Here is an 18,267-nt window from a genome sequence, read left to right as displayed (position 1 = left end):
ATCTGCTCACTGCTAACAGAGCAACCCTGCTGGCACCACCCTTGAAAGCAGGGCTCCTGGCTTGATAACACCTCTGACTTTGCTTGGCTGGTTGGATCCCCCACATGCCAGAACCTAGACAGGAGCTCCAAAGCTTCTCCTTTCCAATCAACAGTATTCTTAGGATCTGAAGGAAAGGAACTGGACCTTCTTATGGCCAAACTTGCAAGCATTAGATCCGGGGTTACCAAGATTCAGGTCTAAAGAGACAGAGACCGGGAGTCTCTTTCAGCTAAAGGATGAGCATTTCCACTCTGGAGCCTAAAGCCAAGCAGCTATTGGAGCAAACTAGGACATCTCTGCTTTTCACTCTTTTAGTCACCTCCATCACCACCCCCTCCCAGGAGTCATCTAAGCCAGGGACCTTTCCCCAGGTGGGACGGCCTGAGCCCAGACAATGGCCCCTCATCCTTTCCTCCCTTCTGTGCCTTTATGGAAAGCTGAAATCTGGTACACTAAACACAAACCCTTCTATTTCATTAGAATCCAGACCTCCACTTTTCCTTAAAGTTCTAACAATAGCTGTATGGATAGCCACAGGACAGAGAGCAGAGTAGCTTTCCTATTCTGGGGGAGGAGGGCAGTGCCAGGCCAGGAATCTGCCCCACTACCTCTAATAATACTTTGGGTTTGGAAAGGCAACTCCAGATCCCACTGCAGGACATGAAGTCCCCAGGTTGCGCACCTGTCCCGTCGATGGTGGCAAGTCTCTGGAATTGAACTTCTATCGCTCTAGGTTCAGTGGAACCTGTGCCACCCATTCAGCCTGGAACTGGGAGGAGGAGAGATACTTCCTGGGTGAAGGAGAGGTTTTTCCTGGCAGAGCTGCCAGGATGCTTTCCCTATTTAAAGCAGGCAGAGCCCTTTAAGTGAGGAAAAGGAGGTGATAGGCTCTTCACGGGATCTCTTAGGGCTCTAGACAAAAAGATAGCACACTCTGAGGGACACGCCTAATTCCCAGGCAATCTCAACCCTCTATTTTTTTAGGGATTCTTTTTGAGGAACTGGGAGAGAGGAGTGTACCTGACCAAAGGGGAGCTATTTCCCCAGAACTAACTAGGACCTCCCAAACTCCACTAGACCCCTGCGTCATTCCCACTTTTCCAAAGACTTCCTGCATCCTCAGAACAACAAGATGAAGAAAGCCTTGACTCTTGGCTTCCTTATGGGAGCGGCCAATCCCTGTTGGCCCTGGGATGTATTTACTGGAGTTTTATAAGAAAGAACAGTTTTAGATAGTTTTCAGCTAGGAACAGAGGTCCTTTACTCTGCTTCTCCTTACAGACAATTTAAAGATATGTGTAGAGAAAGCGGATTGGATGAATGAAAGAATGAATGAATCTCTGTGCTTAGCCCAAAGTTATGACTTTTTCTGAGAGATGTTTTTAAGTTTTCCTTCATGACGTTTTAAGTTTGTTTGTTTGTTTGTTTGTTTGTTTTTAACGCTCTTGCTGGACAGAGCAACATCCGACATCCAAGGTCAATTCCAAACACTTCTATTTGAAAGCAGGGAGTGTTTAGGTAGAGTGGACCCCGGTCCTCTATTTACTTTGGGCTTCTAGCCTCCTTGGGGTAATTGACTGGTTCTTTGGGTAGACCCCTCCTCTTTCTCCTCCTCCTTGGGCTCCCAGTCAGTTTAGCTGCTGACTTGGATGAAGGCAATCCGCCCCTTTGTGAGCAGATCTCTGTCTCTGCAAGGGCCCCTGACCCAGCCCTCCTTGGGTCCTTCCTGTGTGCACGTGGGTTTAGAGAGCTCATTGATTCCCATCCAAAGAGGCTAATTACATTACTTACAGTAAATAGCCGTCCTGCTGTCAGGTAGGGCTGCCAAAATGGGGAGGGGGGATCTCCAGCTTAGTTCACTTGATTGGCTTAATTTTTTTTTTTTTTGGGTGTGTGTGTGAAATTGTGTTTTATGACCTGTATCCCTGCACCCAGAGGACCCTAAAAGCATCCACTCTGCAAATAACATTATTTTGACCCGGAGGGGGAAAAAGGTGGAGAAATAGAGGAGACTTGAGTTTCACGAAGACACGACCCCAGGAGCCTCAGAAAACGAAGCTTTGCGACAGGAAGTTAGGCTGCAGCACCAGGGGTTGTTTCCTCCTTGTCAGTCCTTCTCCGTCTCTTCCTTCTCTTTTCTCGTCCTTCCTTCCCTCCCTCCTTCTTAAGTCCCCGCCCCCCCTCGTTCACACTGTTCCTTAATTCTCTCCTTTCTTCCTTTCCTTCCCTAGTCCCTTTCCCCAGTTTCTTCCTCTCAGCCTTCCTTTCAGATTGGGCCAAAGTTCCACGTGGAGCTGCCTGGGTGGAGGGAGGCGGCGGTGCCGGGTGGTGTTGCTTCGGCGACGTTCCCCCAGCAAGGCCGCAGAGTGGTGGTGAAGCCGGGATGGGCGAGCACGGAGAAAGGCGCGGGAGCGGCCGGGCTTTCTTCCCTTTCGGATTACTGTCGCTGCTCCTCGCAGCACGATCCTAGGCTCCCCCTCCCCCCGCCCGGCTGTTTCAGTGAATCCACAATATCAGAATATTGTGGTACTGTGGACACTTTTTAATGGGTCCAGAGGGAGGGGAAGGGCCGAGCTAACAAGAACAGAGGGCGACAGAACAATACCATCTCTTGTGAGGAGCAGTCTGCCATCCTGCCCGTTCTCACTTCCCCGCCTCCACCCGGAGCCGCTTTCACACCCTCCTAAGTGTGCAGAACCCTGGCGGCTAGTGCCCCGCCGTCCTACCCTAGTCGGGCGTAGTCCAGCTCGCTCAAGATCTGAGCACGTTGACAAATTCTAAAGGGGACTCTAGAACCTCCAAGTTTACCTTCAATCTAGAATTAGGTAGAAGAGTAACCCACTCCATGGCCAAGGTTCTGCTAAGTCTATAAAACCATGTCCTGGCCTCTACACTCGAAAAATTTACAACACACACACACACACACACACACACACACACACACACATTTCTTCCTAAAAATATTACTCAGAAAAGTAGGCTCTCCACGGCCTTTTTTCACTTTGGTGGACTTCTCAGAGCCTGGTGGCACCGCCTGCCCTAGGGGAGGTTAGGCAAGGAAACAACTGTCGGAAGAGTGCTTTTAATAAGTAAGTTAAGAAGAGATGGGGAGGAAGGGAGCACGCATGTAAAGTACTGTTTCCGTGGAGTGCTTCAAAGTCTGCGAGGGCTTTATACTTTTCTGGTGGCAGCCTTGTAAAATGGGGATTTAAAAAAAAAGTCTGTAGCCGAGAAGGAAACTTAAGGTTTGGAGCTGATCATCTGTGCACCCCTGGCTGGGGTCGGATGAACTAGGATCAAATCCAGGACTCAGACAATAAGGGCTCCGTTACTGCTTTAAAACATGACTGTTGGGAACTCTTGGAAGGATGTGTGCTTGAGGGTGTGTGTGTGTGTGTGTGTGTGTGCAGGAGCGCGTGTGGGAAGGGGGTAAAGGCCCCCTCCTTCTGCCTCCCCCCTAGTCCCCCACCCCTTTGTAATGTTTGTCCCCGCTTGCCCATCACCAGGGGGTTGAGAGGAGGTATGACAGGTCTTTGTTGTCTGAATAAAAATCCGTGGCAGCTCCAGGGAGAGGACTCCTCCTACTAAATTATCAAAAATGGGCTGGCTTTAGTCTCTTAACAAATTGGACACAGCTCCGGCTGGAGCAGTCCCCAACGCAACCTACAGGCATTGGGAACTTGCAGGCAGCCGGACCGCTGAATATAGCACTTCGTTTTCTTTCTTTGTGTTCAAAACTATTTTTCTTTCTTCCTTAGATTTTGTTTTCCTCCCTCCCACCTCAACCCCCCTCGGGCAGTTGTTTCCCATTAGTAACTCGATCTCTCACTGCAGTTAGATTCGCCTGCTTTCCCCTCCGTCCGCATTTGTTTGTTTTCTGAACATCTCCTTCTGGAAAACGCTGAACTCCCCCACCTCCCGCCGCCGTCGTTCTTTTGCTCCGGTCTTTTTCCTCCCGAGTAGAGCTATTTCTACTCTGTCGTTTATTTCTGTTTATTTCTTTTCTCTCTTGTCCCTGTCCCCCACGCGCCTCTACGCTCCTGCACCGCGCAGGCAGCCCTGTGCGGTCGCTTTTGCTTCTTCACTCGAATGAACTGAGAGCCCCAGGCGTGTGTTTATGGAAATAGTAGGGTGCCGAGCCGAAAACAATTCGTGTCCTTTCCGCCCTCCAGCCATGCTCTTCCACGGAATCTCCGGAGGCCACATCCAAGGTATCATGGAGGAGATGGAGCGCAGATCCAAGACCGAGGCCCGTCTGGCCAAAGGCACTCAGCTCAACGGCCGCGACGCGGTAAGGACCAGCCCCGCCGCGGCGCCGGGGAAGCGGCGAGTCTCCGGCCCGCCCAGGTTGGGGATGGCGGGTCCTGGGGACTTTTGCCTAGGGATGCTCGAGAGGTTTTTTTTTTTTATGAGAGCTGTGCTTGCTAGGCAAGGTTCCTTTTCCGAATCGAGGTGTCTAGGATGTTGCAGTCCTGAGCTCTTCAGCCTTTGTACAGCAGCTGATCGCCAGCCGACAGGGCAGCCGGCCTTGGAAGGAGCGGGTGTGCTCCCTGCCAGACACAAACTTCAGTCTCCCGCGGCTCGGCCATCAGGCCGGATCCGCCGCCCTGAGGGCAAGCCTTGGTGCAGGTAATAGGGGACCACTTGCCGGCATGGTGTCCGTGACAGGAAAGAGCCGCGGGACCTCCCAGTCTCTGGGATAGAAGACAAGACCTTCAGAGTAGACTCCAATGCGCTGGTCCGTTTCCAATTCTTCTAAGATGTCAGCACCTGAAAACAGATTGTTAGGGACTCTGCGTGCCTGTTCAGCTACCCTGGTCACAAAATTAGGTTTCTCTTCCTTAAGGGGCGGGTGTTTTGGATAGTGGGAAATCGAATAAAATGCGAAGGAGCGACTCCCTAGTCTCAAAGCAAGAACACGAACTCCCCAAACCCAAGTTGAGATGCAATCAACTATTGCGGTTCTTATTTGTAACAGCAGTTATATCTTCGTGAAAGCAGTAGTAAACATGCTACAGAAGTCTGGGGAGATGATTGCGGGCAAAGAGTGCTGTGTAGACTCTCTGTATCACAGCGAGGATTGTAGCTCAAATTGACCCGAGAGAACTCTAGATAATCAGTGAGGTTTGGGTAAATAGCCCACTATCGCTATTTACTATTGTACTATTTGTACAATTAATTCGGTGAGAATCCAATATCCACTATAGGGCGAAATTTATCCTTCCCACATCGCCAAAAAAATAATATGGGAAAGCCCGGAGTATTTCTGCTAGTCTGAGGAAAGGGCCCAGCGGTGAACTTCTTTTCACTTTTAAAGGCTATTTTATTTTCAAAGCGGGGACCACATCCCGACTGGGATTCTCAGAGTGAGTTTTACCGCCTTAGCTAGCTTCATTTGGAACCTAGGTCTTAAAATCAAAATTTCAAGATAATTATCTGTGCTGTTTATGCTGGCTAGAGAAAAAAGCAAGTATACAGGAAAGAATGGAGAGGGTCCTTCTGTCAGGACAGGCACTTCACTTCATCACCAGGGATAGGGCGACGGCCTTGAACCAAGAGAACGGCAAGATCTGCTAAGTATGTCCGAATCACAATGACAGCCAAATTATTCTCCCTATAAAAATTTAGAAAAAGTAGAATTATAGTATTGTTTGTGTAAAAAAATCCATGTACTTCAGAATTCTAGTTTCCAATAACAGTTTCTGTTAGTTTGATTTTATGTATTGTTTGAAAGTCACACATTTTTAGCCTCAGTTATTCTACTTCTGGACCGCCCATCAGAATATCCGGTAGGCTCTCAGCAAGTTCAAGATGTCGAGATGTTTTTAGGGTCACAGGGCTAGGAGCATCCGCTCGCTAGGAAGGAGAACTGGACCTTGAAAAGGGAGAAGTTGCAAATGTTTCTCCCACTTTTGCTTTTGTGTGCTGTGGCCCTTGCAGCGAAGAGTTTTTTGCACTGCGGATTCTGCCAAGATGTCCCGGATAGTGTGGCGACGCCCCGAACGCCCCCCTCAGTCTTGCCTTGTGCTTGTTTCACAGGGTATGCCCCCGCTCAGCCCCGAGAAGCCTGCTCTGTGCGCCGGCTGCGGGGGCAAGATCTCCGACAGGTACTATCTGCTGGCCGTCGACAAACAGTGGCACCTTAGGTGCCTGAAGTGTTGTGAATGTAAGCTGGCCCTGGAATCTGAGCTCACCTGCTTTGCCAAGGACGGTAGCATTTACTGCAAGGAGGATTACTACAGGTACCTCCCCCCCCCACACACACACACTAACTCCCCAGCCCCCTTCACACACTCCTCTGACCCAATACACCTAATAGAGCCACTGCGGGAATCCAGAGTCCCCTCTCTGACTCATTTTTGAGTTAGTCAGGGTACAGTTTGTGTGTGTATGTGTCCGCATGCGCGCGTTTTGCTTTGTTTTTCTGAAATGGGGGAAATTGCCTTAAAACTGTCTTTACCCCATTGGTGAGGATGGGCAAGAAGGATCCCAGGGTGTAATGAGTTTGATCAAGGTTATCAGCTCTTCACAGCTCCCCTGGAAAAATCTGGGAGAAGAGGAAATAAATGGACAGGTATCAGGTGAACAAGACAAGATTTTGTTGTTGTTGTTGTTGTTATTCTGTTTTGTTTTGTTGGTCCCCCTTAATATGAATCGGTCAACTCCTCCCACCCCTCTTGGCCCAGGCAGCAGCAACCAGGTGGATGACAATGGTCCTGTAAACGACTATGAAAAAGTCACAGAGGCCACTGTTGCCGAAATGGTTCTAGTCAGAACCAGATTGAAGGAAACAAAAACCAACCAACTAGTCAACCAACTAACCAACCAAAGAAACAAAAAAGCAAAGCAAAACAAAAGGAAACAAACAACAAAAAAGAAACAAAAAACGCCAAAACAAAAATCCCCAGCAGGGTGGGAAATGTTTGGATGTTACCTAGTCCTTGGAAGTTGCCTAGCTCCTGGCTAAGCAGAGGCGGGAAAGGTGCTAAAAGGATAGCCTTTTCTTTGCAGAATTACCAATTTTTTTTTCTGGGATGCCAGGCACACTCAATACATGAAAAAGTGGTGCTATTTTGTTATCAATAAGATCAGGCTTTTTCATTTGGCATTGCAATTTAATATTCTTTCAATAGCGCTGAGAATTGGACAGTTCAGAGTTTTATTTGTTTGCTTAAAAAAAAATTGAAGCTTAGTTCCTGGTTCTTCAGACTTTAATATACGGATTCACTAGCATCAGAGTAGGTCACCGAGCGAGCCAGGAAAGCTGATATTCAGAGGCCCTCAGCCAGAACTCCCTAGCTAGTCTTCGGCCCCTGTAGACTCAGCCCTGGTGCTGCGAATGGGAGTTAGGTCCTCCTTGTACCAGTTGGCTCCCTGATTCTCCTGTTTGCTTCCAGAAGGTTCTCTGTGCAGAGATGTGCCCGCTGCCACCTTGGCATTTCCGCCTCGGAGATGGTCATGCGCGCCCGAGACTCTGTCTATCATCTGAGCTGCTTCACATGCTCCACTTGCAACAAGACCTTGACCACGGGCGACCATTTCGGTATGAAGGACAGCCTGGTATACTGCCGCGCACACTTCGAGACCCTCTTGCAAGGGGAATATCCACCTCAGCTGAGCTACACGGAGCTGGCGGCCAAGAGCGGCGGCTTGGCTTTGCCTTACTTCAATGGCACTGGTACGGTGCAGAAGGGGCGGCCCCGGAAGCGGAAAAGTCCGGCTCTGGGAGTGGACATCGTGAATTACAACTCAGGTGGGCCCCTAACTTTACCCACCCTGACAGCTCAGATCTCACCCCGCTGGAGGAGGATTTGGCAGTGCGAGGGTTCTGCTCCAAGACCAATTCACCTAGACAGTGCTTTGCCTAACAGGACCCGGCTCTCACCACAAACCCCTCTCAGTTGAGGAAGAGAAGTAAAGGAGATGGAAGGGGAGAGAGGATGGGTTATTGAGCTTGTGGGGAAAATTTTTATAACCGTGAGGCCGAAGTGACTTCCCCCAAACGGGCAAAGCCAAATCCTTGTTGCCCATTAGTTAATGAGCCCATTAGTTTCTGGCTCTCAGTTGGAGCAAAACAGCCCCAGGGCAATTCCTTTGTTGGAGCCAAATTATAGATCCTGGAGGAGGTTTTCCTAAATAGTTAATGGGGGGAAAAGAAAAGACTTCAGAGCCCAGCTCCACTCTGTCTAGAGGGGGCAGAGGCTGTGGTCACCAGCCCCAAAGTTAATCAGCAACATAGTTGGCAAGGGTATTGAAAAACTGAATCTCTGATCTTGGCAATGGACAACTGTAGGGTGGGGCTCACTTTGCACAGCTGAGACAGCTGTGCCTCTGGAAGCTCAGGGTATTCATCTAACTTCCTCACTCCCTGCCTGATCATCTAGACCTCAGAGAACGAGAGGAATCTCCAGTTCAGGGCCACTGGGGTGGCTTAGTATTATCTCGGGCTACTTGTGTGCCATTTTTCAGCCTTCTCCCCCACTTCAAATGAGAGTACAGGCAACAGTCCCTAAAGACTTCCTTGCTTTGGAGGATATACCTATCATTTATCAATCTGCCTCACATGCAAGAGAGGCTACTCATTGTCGATAGCCTGTCCCCACCTCAAATCCTCGAGGTCAGGATGTTGGCAGACCCTTAGGACCTGAGCTCTTATTCAGAGTAAGCACCGAGGGAAAGGAAAGGAGGTTCCAGGAAACCCAGACTGGTTTGGGGAAGCCCAAGGAACTGACTGCTCTGATTTCCCATGGCTCCAAACTACTTGGGAACTCAGCACTTGGGACCTTGGGCTACTACTAAAAGTGACATAGTGGGTGTGAGTATCTATTACTTATCATCTTCCAGTTTTCAATGTCTGGTGTGGCATGGGCTACAATGTCTTGTAGCTTGAAGAGAGCTGAACAATATCCTGTTTTAGTAATCTGTCTGAGGTCACAGACATTGTGAACATCTGTACTGAGAGCCCCACTCTGATTCCCTAGTTCTCAGGTGGTCCTGAGCTATCTCGTGTCCTGGGATTCTAAAGAAATTTGTTTTGGGATGGCACAGAGAGAGATGGCATCTCAGAGAAAAGGAACATGTAGCCCAAGGAGGCTACATCTGTCTCTCGTGTGTTCACATCTGGGCAGCGGCTGGACCAAGGAAAAGGGGCCAACACAGAGGCTAAGGGTCGGTCCATGGTCCATGCCAGGGCAGCAAGCTCAGCCCAGGGGTTGGCCAAGGACATTAGTGGCTGTGCCTGGCTGTACCCTGGCCAGGGGACCCCTGCTAAGCTGGGGCAGAGCTTTGCCTAGGGTCCAATTGCCCAGGACACACTCCATATTCTTTGATGCATGACACTCAAAGCAAGACAGGCAGGACACTAATTGTTCTTTATTAGTAGAAGGTGACATTGAGATTTCCAGCCACTAACTAAGACCTGACCGTGCTACTGAGAGAGTGAGGAGAGAAGAGGAGAGGAGCAGAAAGTTGGAGGGGAAGGGGAGGGAGACAGGGTTTTAAACAACTAGTTGGGAGAGAGGGCAGTGCAATGAAATCCAGAGGGGTGGGGATTTCTGGTCAAACTGGGAGTGAGTTGGGCTGTTTGCTTGTTTCATTTAATCTAATTAGCTAAATTTGGTTTTCCCTTGGCTCTTACATTAGGTTAGACAGACCCAAGAATCTTTCAGAATAACAGAGTTTAGCTTCACTTGGTTTTTACTTTTCTGAAGATAAATAGAAGGTGGGGGGGAGGGGGTGGTGGAAAAGCCTGGTGTGGGTTCTTAGTTTGCTCCTTAGGGCTGCTTAGTCTTTGAGCTCCAGTTCCAGGAGCCCAGGCTGTTGGCCCCCTCCCCCCCTCCAGCTTCTCCCTTACCTGGAGACTCCCAGAGGCTTGAGCAAATAGTACACATTTCTTTAAGATTAGGTGAGGAGAGTCTGGAGGAATTGGTTTAAAATAATCTAACCCAAATCACCTCCACTTATGAGAAGTGCTTATGGTTCAAGTGGTACCTTGTCACACAGTCCAATGGAGATGGAGCAGGGGTGTGCGGGCCAGCACGTTTAAAATATGTTAAAATATAGAACATACAAGTCACCTACATTTTAAGCCCATTAGTTTTAGCATGCTCTGGGTTTTTGATTGCCACTTCTGTTGAAATGTAAGGCTTTGTAAAGAACAGCATTAGTGTTGTTATCCAAATAAGTTCATACAATGAGTTTTTAAAAACACATACATAAAACATCATCATGATCCAAAGATTGCCAGAGAGCCTGTGAAAGTTGGCGAACATCAGTTAGTGGCCGCCACAGGCCAGGAACCTTCCAATGAGAATGTCCGTAGCTCAGTTTCTACTTCTTTGAACATATTAATCAAATTATTCAGGCTGATAATTTTGGAAGAGGCATAGATAATTTATCTGAAATGTTGGATTGAAATAAAGCCCTCCAGAGGTGAAAGGATTAGCTTAGGGTAGACACGTCCCCCATGGGTAACTGACCATTAAAGAAGAAACTGGATTTTTTTGCTACTTCTCAACACCTCCCTCCTGAGGTCCTTTCCTCTAAATGTGCAAGATTTCCCTTGTTAAATTAGCCTGGCACTGACCCCTAGTGGTCTCCCAGGAATTAGTTAATTCTCAGAAGGTTCTGAACCTTTCAGAATGGAAACTCCTTTCAGACCGGTGACCATCTCCCAAGCAACCGAATGTAAACCAATCAGCTCCTCTCAACTTCAGTAACAACAGATGAGTACTTGCAGGTGGAGATTTGAAGCAATTTAAAGAGAGTTATTTGTTCTTATAATTCGGGGGGGGGGGGGGAATAGCCCTAAAGCTTAGACACAGGGGAAACAATCATTTGCAAATTTACATAAAGCTTTTGCCATTCAACATAAGGAGTTTGGGATATGCTGACTTAAACTGTGTCAGAAATCGATTTCACTATCATGTTGGATAGTGTAGGGTGAGCATAACCACATGAGAATCATATATTGTAAGAAAGACCTGTGTTTTTACACACTGAATTGGTATGTGGCAGCAAACCCAATAATATTTTTCTAATGCACTCAACTGCTACACCGAGTTATCAATGAGCAAATCCAAACAGAGAGTACGCAGAGAAGCGTTTTCCTCAAATCTTATTTTAACTTTTCCCCCTTAGATTCATTTCAAGTGATGAATAGCTAGATAGCTAGGTTGGGGATAATATTCATTTTTAGGAAATGTTATCCTGAGAGAGGAGGAATAAGTAAGTGATTTATTTAAACCTCAAGTTAATGTCTCTGTCACCATTGATGTGCTGCTCAGGAAAAGTTGCTCTCATAGGCTAGGCCTGATATCTCATTTGAAGAGGGCTCCGATGAATGGAATGTGTCTCTTTGACCATTTGCTGAGGGTGTATTTGTAATCCGGCTGTGAAATATGTCTCAGTTTACTGGAGATAACCTACTTTTATAGTCACAAGATACTGTTTCATCCATCCGAGGATCTGAAAATGCAATTCTGCAGACTATTTGAGGTTGACATATCCCCACTGGGATGAAATAGGGTAAAATGTAAAATATATTCTCTCTGTTGTCTGTGGGAAATGTGTTTCCATTTTGGTTGGCTTAGGAAGCTTAGGCTCAAAGTCTGACAGTATATATCTGTCTTGGACATTATCTCCACCTGATCTGACTGTGCATTAACAAGAGCTTGTAATTTCTTGATCATCAAACAGCTCTTACTTTTTGAGTTCACAGCCTTGTTTTTGGCTTAGGGGAACCACAGGAGAACGGGATACAGTCCTTTCCCTCAGAGGACTCAGGGATACCTGCTCTTTTGTATGACTGTTCTTCCAAATGTGCCCCCCCTTTGTGTCTTAGGACACACAAAAGGTCGTAATTTGTTTTATTATATGTGGGATAATTTCTCACTAAACAAGTTTTTCTTAAAGTAGTTTTCCTGACTGGTTACCACAGTACATGTGCTGCTTTCTGAGCACATATGTGTGTATAGACATATTGATTGGCTTGAAAAATCTGAAAGAAATTCTAACCAGAGCCTGGCAGGTAGACAATATTGTAAAAAGCTGGAGACGGTTAATGTTATGAGATGTTTCACAGTTTTTCAAGATTTAAGCCTTTCCTTCATAATGACACGATCAGGTTGATTTTAAATAATGCATGGAATCACAGGATGGTCAGATGTGACAAAGCATCAAATAAATATATGAAATAAGGGTTTAAAGAACCCAAGACCATAAATTTGCAAAGGTAAGTAAGTAAATATTATTAAAATCTGTTTATCTCGTAGTCATATGTCTGTGCAGTACCAGGAAATGGCTTAAAACAGGAGGCGCTTTTACATCCTGAGGTGGAAGACTTTCCCTCTGGTTTAAAGTGTGACTTCTTTTGCCCCGGGTGCCAAGGAGGATTTTCCAGGAGCAGAGAAGATGGTGCTCTCTCACTGTCAGGCCTGTGAATGGCATAGCTTGCAGCTGACTCAGGCCTCCAGAACACAGGGGACCACACTGGATGGAAACCATCAGTGGAGTCTCAGCACTGAACAGTGGGGAGTGCTTCAGGCAAGAGTGAATGAGGACCGGCCTCATTTCCCTTCAGAAATATTTATTAGAATAACTCCAAGGGAAAAAGTGTTTTCTTCCCGGCATAGCCTAAGCTAACCACTGAGAGCTAAAACTCTTCAAATACAATGCTTTTATGATTCTCTAAGACATTTAAAAAAGAAAAAAGGTCATTTTTCTCAAGTCTCCTCATTTTTCCAACCGCGTTCTTTTTCCTGGTTGAGAAAGTGCTATGAGTGTAAGAAACTGGTTTAGGTCATTCTTTAGTTGTGTGTGTGCACATACGTGTGCATGCATGCGTGTGTGCATCTCTCTCTCTCTCTCTCTCTCTCTGTGTGTGTGTGTGTGTGTGTGCACTGTTATATAACTTGAAACGTGTGGATACCTGGGTGAAGATACACATAAACCATCAGAAAAAGGTTCCTCCTCCTCCTCCTCTTCTGATATTGTTCTTTCTCTTACTTCCCACCTTTCCCTCAGTGTTTCCTACTGAGCATCACGCACAGGAAAGGATTTAACTCATGTTTTCTACTATGAAAGGCAGCTGTGTCCAGATAGCTGAGGTTAGCTGGCTGTAGCCATTGTCTTCTTGTCTAGATATCACCCACCACTGGGTTGACAGCCTTTTGCCTTATGGAGACAGCGTGGTCATACACCCCGCATCCTTTAAGCTTGTATAGAAGCTGGCACTGAGCAGTTGCTTGTTCCCTATTGCTGCAACAGGTTGTAATGAGAACGAGGCAGACCACTTGGACCGGGACCAGCAGCCTTACCCACCTTCGCAGAAGACCAAACGAATGCGGACTTCTTTCAAGCACCACCAGCTCCGGACCATGAAATCCTACTTCGCCATCAACCATAACCCAGATGCCAAGGACCTCAAGCAGCTTGCGCAAAAGACAGGCCTGACCAAAAGAGTTTTGCAGGTAAGACACATCCATCATTGGCTTTGTTAATATCTCCTCCCTTCCCCCTGACAGTGACCAGTTCTCTTCCCTAATCTCTTGGACATGGCCTATTTCCTGTTCTGCTTCCTAGTTGGTGCCTTCCTTAGTTCCCCTACAGGGACTTCCTGGAGAGAACTCAGGGAGGCATCCAGGATTCGCATTCTCCCTACAGATAGAGAGGTGGGCTCCAAAGCCACATTGCTGTACACATGGCGCTGACTTTATTTAAACAACTATTGCCTGTAGAGATATTCACTCAAGTGGGGTTTAGTGTACTTGTTTCTAAGCATCTACTGTCCCATTTCCACAAACTCTCCACAGCCCACTCATGTTATGACTTTCCAAATTCAAGTGGCCCACCCCTAGGCCTTGAGCAGTTAAGTAAGCAGCTGGAGTAGTAATTTTTTTCATTTAACCAAGTTGTAATTAAAATCCTGGAGTTCTTCCTGGTGTTGAATTGCTTCCCCAGACTTTTGGGGAAGATTTGTAAAATTATACAGGGTTGCCGTGAGTGACCGACCTGCCACCTCTGCCTCCTCAGCGATCAATAGCAGACATTGTCTGCTCTCCCGTGTCTCTCTGGCAGTTTGGGGTCTGTGACTGGGGAGTTTTAGAGTTGTACAGCATTGGTGAGGTGACAGACTAGCAAACAGCTTCAGCTTTCTGGTGTTCCCTTCAATGAGTAGTTCCTCCTTTGAGACACTTATATTTAGTGACCCTGTTTTTCCCTATTCTTTTGAGGGATAGTGTGTTTTTCCTTGGACTCCCTGACTTTGTGTGGTATCTCTGCCCTAGCATCAGTTATCACAAGTGGCACATTTAATCCAGGAATATGTAAATTAAGAGAGTATAAATCTATTCTACTACTGGAACTAGTATATTTTGAAAGAAGTAGAAAAAGTCCACTTTCCAAGAAAAAAAAACCAGATATCTAAAAGGAGAAATAGAGGAAAGAAAAGAAAAAGAGAAAAAAACAAAAAGGAAGGGAGAGAGAGAAAAGAACTTAAAAAAAAATCGATAAAGAAATCAATTGGGATTGGTTTGCAGGTTTGGTTCCAAAACGCACGAGCCAAATTCAGAAGGAACCTTTTGCGGCAGGAGAATGGGGGTGTTGATAAAGCTGACGGCACGTCGCTTCCGGCCCCGCCCTCAGCAGACAGCGGCGCTCTCTCTCCACCCGGCACTGCGACCACTTTAACAGACCTGACCAATCCCACTGTCACTGTAGTGACAACTGTGACCTCTAACATGGACAGCCACGAATCCGGAAGCCCCTCACAAACTACCTTAACGAACCTTTTCTAACATTGGTTTTTTTGGTTTTGTTTTTGTTTTTTGTTTTTTAAAAAGGATTCTTCCTCTTTTTATTATTATTCTAATATTATTATTTTATTATTTACAAGACTTTTTTTTTCCTTCTTCTAACCCACAAAATATTTGGGGAATAAAATAGCAGCTTGGTGTGTAGCATCTACACCACTTGGCTATGAGTTTACAGTATTGTCGCTTTTAAGGGAACAAATTTAGTCTGCAAGATGTATTTGACCTTTTTTCTTTAATCAATTTTTTTTTCAGTTGGTAGGGGAAGATTTTGAATCATTCTAATAAGTGCCTCTTAAAATTGTATGTTACTTATTTCCAGAATCTCAAAGGGAAAAAAGAATGGTATTATGATGGGTGAATTATATTCCTGTTCCTGTGATCAGGTTATTAATGAACCAGATACTTAATGTTTTTTTTTTTTAAATCTTACAATTAAAAACGCTTATATTAAACAATTTAAAAACCAAATATATTATTACTGTTTTTTAACTTGAACTGCTAATTCAAGTGAAGAATATAATTAAACAAAAATGTTAATATCAGTTTTAAATAGTAATGATTAACTGGGTGGGCAGTCTAACTCAGTAATATGAATTTCTGCTGTTAGAGTTGTTCATTTCCCATCCCAACTCTTTATTGATTTAAAAAAAAATCTTAAACTCCCTGAAAATTACACTTAGAATTTGAAATTCTATACTTTTGACCTCCCAGAAGACACACACACACACACACACACACACACACACACACAGGAGAAAAGAAAACTCAGTCAGTCTCAGAAACTATTCTTTCTACTTGATCATTTTTTCCTAGAGAAATGGAAATAAGCAAAATATAATTTTTTAAGAAGTAAAATTACTGGCATAATTTAATTAACACTTGGTTAATTGGCTTCAGCTGTACCATGATATTGTATCTGGCATTCTACATAATGTTTTTTCTTTCTTTTTTTTTAAACCAACTTAGTAAACTATAACCAACAATGAGAATTATTTGGTTTTTTTTCTTTATTTTATTTTATTTTGGCATATTTAATTTATGTATAAAATCTTTTTAACATGACAGATGTGAAGTTGTGACTCTTAAAGTAGATAAACTCAGAAGCCTTGTGGATGCCAAGCTCAGTATATTTCCTAGTTTACAGTAGCATTTTTTTTCTTTTAATTTAAGGTGAAATCTTAATGGTCTGGGCAGTGGTGAATGTTCATCTATCTGCTTCTGTTGTAGTTAAAAAAAAAACCAACTAGATTGTGGATTTCCTAAAATAATAATAAAAAAATGAAGTCAAGATCTATGTCTTGCTTTAGTGGATTGTTAAGAATAACTTTGCACATACCATCCACGTTTTTGCACCCCTTAAATCTCCTCTGGTGGTCGAAGTGGCTATTTAATAGATTTTAAAGGTGCCCTTCTGGCTGTATAAATGTGTGGTTACATATCGACAGTTCACTGCCCATATTAAAGTGCATTATTGTAACTTTTGCTCAGGGTCTTTAGAAAATTAGCACAGAAAGTAGCTTATTTTTAAAAAAAAATAAAAGATGATGATGGAAGAGAAGTTAACACTGTAACAGAAGAAAAGTGTGATCGCCATTATATATTTAGCAAGTGTGGTCATCTATGGAGCTTAAATCTTGACCTTTCATATTTCTCTTACATTTTTGGGCATTTACCACTAACCAGACCAAACAATCTTGGTAAGGCTGAGATCTTATTAACACACTTTTACAGGTAAAATATCGAGACTTATAAATTTTGTTCTTTGACAGAACAATATATGGTACTACAGATCTACTTTATTAAGTAGACTAATTATAACTCAGTTCTCCTATGTGCCTTATGATATAACTTGGAAGTGAGTTTGTGAAAAATCAGGATATATGTGTTGTTTGTTAAATTAACTGTTAACCCTTTCGACACCTCGCTAGTTTTGTACTGTTTTACCTCTTATTTCTGACACTCTTTTTATGGTGTATCCTGTTAGAGGGGACAAACATGTCATAGAAAGCAGTTGTGCACTCTTTCAAAAATAGTTGATAAATTCAATAATCTTATATATTGAGCTTCGTGTTTATAGTACAGTACGTGATCTAGCAAAATTGTCCATGTTCCTTTGTTTATTGATAAATGCATTGTATAGAAACTATTTCCCCTAAATATTTATGGACCAAACAATTGTGATATATCCTATTAAATTTGTGTGAATAAACCATTTTGAATCTAAGGAGTTTTATTTCCCCTCAGTTTTATTTAAGTTTTACTTGCATTAGTTTGTTTTCAATATCTATGTGTAAAAGATAAGAAATAGTGGCTCAATCAAAAATTCAAACAAATAGTTCTTAGGTTTCCAAACTTCTGATTCATATCAAATGCACACACCATTGTATATAAAACCTGATTCAGTCTTGAAATACTCTTAAATATTCGTGTTTATAATAAAAGTAATGCCCCACTGATTTGACTCAGTTCAATTTTTAGAATAAAAATCAATGAGCAGATCTGTAATTGCATGAAAAAGAAACTTTAAATATGATTAAGATTTAGTATCAGGTCTATTGAGCACAAGTGGATATTTGTAAATCTAAATAGAAATTGCAGACCCCTAAAAGCCAAGTTGCTCTGTAGTTAATAAATTGTCACTATGATTTTTTTTCAGGGAGAACAAATCTTGGGGCATTACAGCCAAACATCCCGACGTTTGAAAATTCCCTAAAGTATTAAAAGAAGGGGAAAAGTTTGATCGGAAATCCACTGCAGTGAAGACAAAGACACTATTAGGTTATGATAATCATACATTTAAAAATTTATTGAACCAAAAGAGAGAGAGAGAGAGAGAGAGAGAGAGAGAGAGAGAGAGAGAAAGAGAGTGAGACTTAAGTGTCATTTATTGAATGTTAAGAGAATCTGTTCTTTAAGATGTCTGACACAAATGAGGGCTTAGCCTCATGTGGTTTAACAAAAGAGCAAGATAAACCGTGTCTAAAACCAGAGCAAGCTGGCAGTAATATGCCCTCCTCACATTTGGAGAAAATTATTACAGAAACAATTCCGCACATTTGTCAAGCACAATAGCTGTAAAATAAAGTCCAAGAATGCCCATTTCATCTGCTTGCGAATGTGTACCTGTTCTACCTGTCAATGGCATTTTCCAATTGTAAATTCAGAGGAGAACTTTTACTCATCAATGAGGGAATAGGGATCAAGCCCAGTAATTTTAGTATGATTGTCTATACTTCCTTTCTAAACAGAAGGCTCTGCATGCACTTTCACATCTGTCCCCTGTAGTGTACACCTCTGTAATGATGACTTTGCTGTTTCCTGTATGATAAATAGCTTTCATTAATAAACATTTTATTTGACGCAAACATAGTTAACTTTATGTTAAGCACATATTGTTGACATTAATTTTGAG

At 44.1% G+C, this 18,267-nt stretch overlaps 1 protein-coding gene across 2 annotated transcripts; it reads left to right on the top strand.

The window, feature by feature from the left end:
• Nucleotides 1–4,132: 4,132 nt before the first annotated feature.
• Lhx9 (LIM homeobox 9) lies at nt 4,133–17,609 on the top strand. Of its 2 annotated transcripts, none has more exons than XM_052200482.1 (5): nt 4,133–4,333; nt 6,082–6,284; nt 7,440–7,795; nt 13,309–13,511; nt 17,512–17,609. In XM_052200482.1, the coding sequence occupies exons 1-5, from the start codon at nt 4,160–4,162 to the stop codon at nt 17,566–17,568; spliced, it is 993 nt and encodes a 330-aa protein (XP_052056442.1). In that variant the 5' UTR covers nt 4,133–4,159; the 3' UTR covers nt 17,569–17,609. The 2 variants fall into 2 exon arrangements, with proteins under 2 accessions (XP_052056442.1, XP_052056441.1); XM_052200481.1 differs by lacking the exon at nt 17,512–17,609 and adding an exon at nt 14,580–14,837.
• Nucleotides 17,610–18,267: the final 658 nt, after the last annotated feature.

This window comes from Apodemus sylvaticus, chromosome 12 (genome assembly GCF_947179515.1).
Source record: "Apodemus sylvaticus chromosome 12, mApoSyl1.1, whole genome shotgun sequence".
Classification (NCBI taxonomy): domain Eukaryota; kingdom Metazoa; phylum Chordata; class Mammalia; order Rodentia; family Muridae; genus Apodemus; species Apodemus sylvaticus.
Note: the sequence above shows the minus strand (reverse complement) of the source record. Positions and strands in the feature narration are given on the sequence as shown.

Coding starts and splice junctions, on each gene's coding strand:
- Lhx9 (XM_052200481.1), top strand. CDS start 4,160: ATGGAAATAGTAGGGTGCCGAGCCGAAAACAATTCGTGTCCTTTCCGC. Junction 6,285..7,439: donor TGCAAGGAGGATTACTACAG/GTACCTCCCCCC, acceptor GTTTGCTTCCAG/AAGGTTCTCTGTGCAGAGAT. Junction 7,796..13,308: donor CATCGTGAATTACAACTCAG/GTGGGCCCCTAA, acceptor TTGCTGCAACAG/GTTGTAATGAGAACGAGGCA.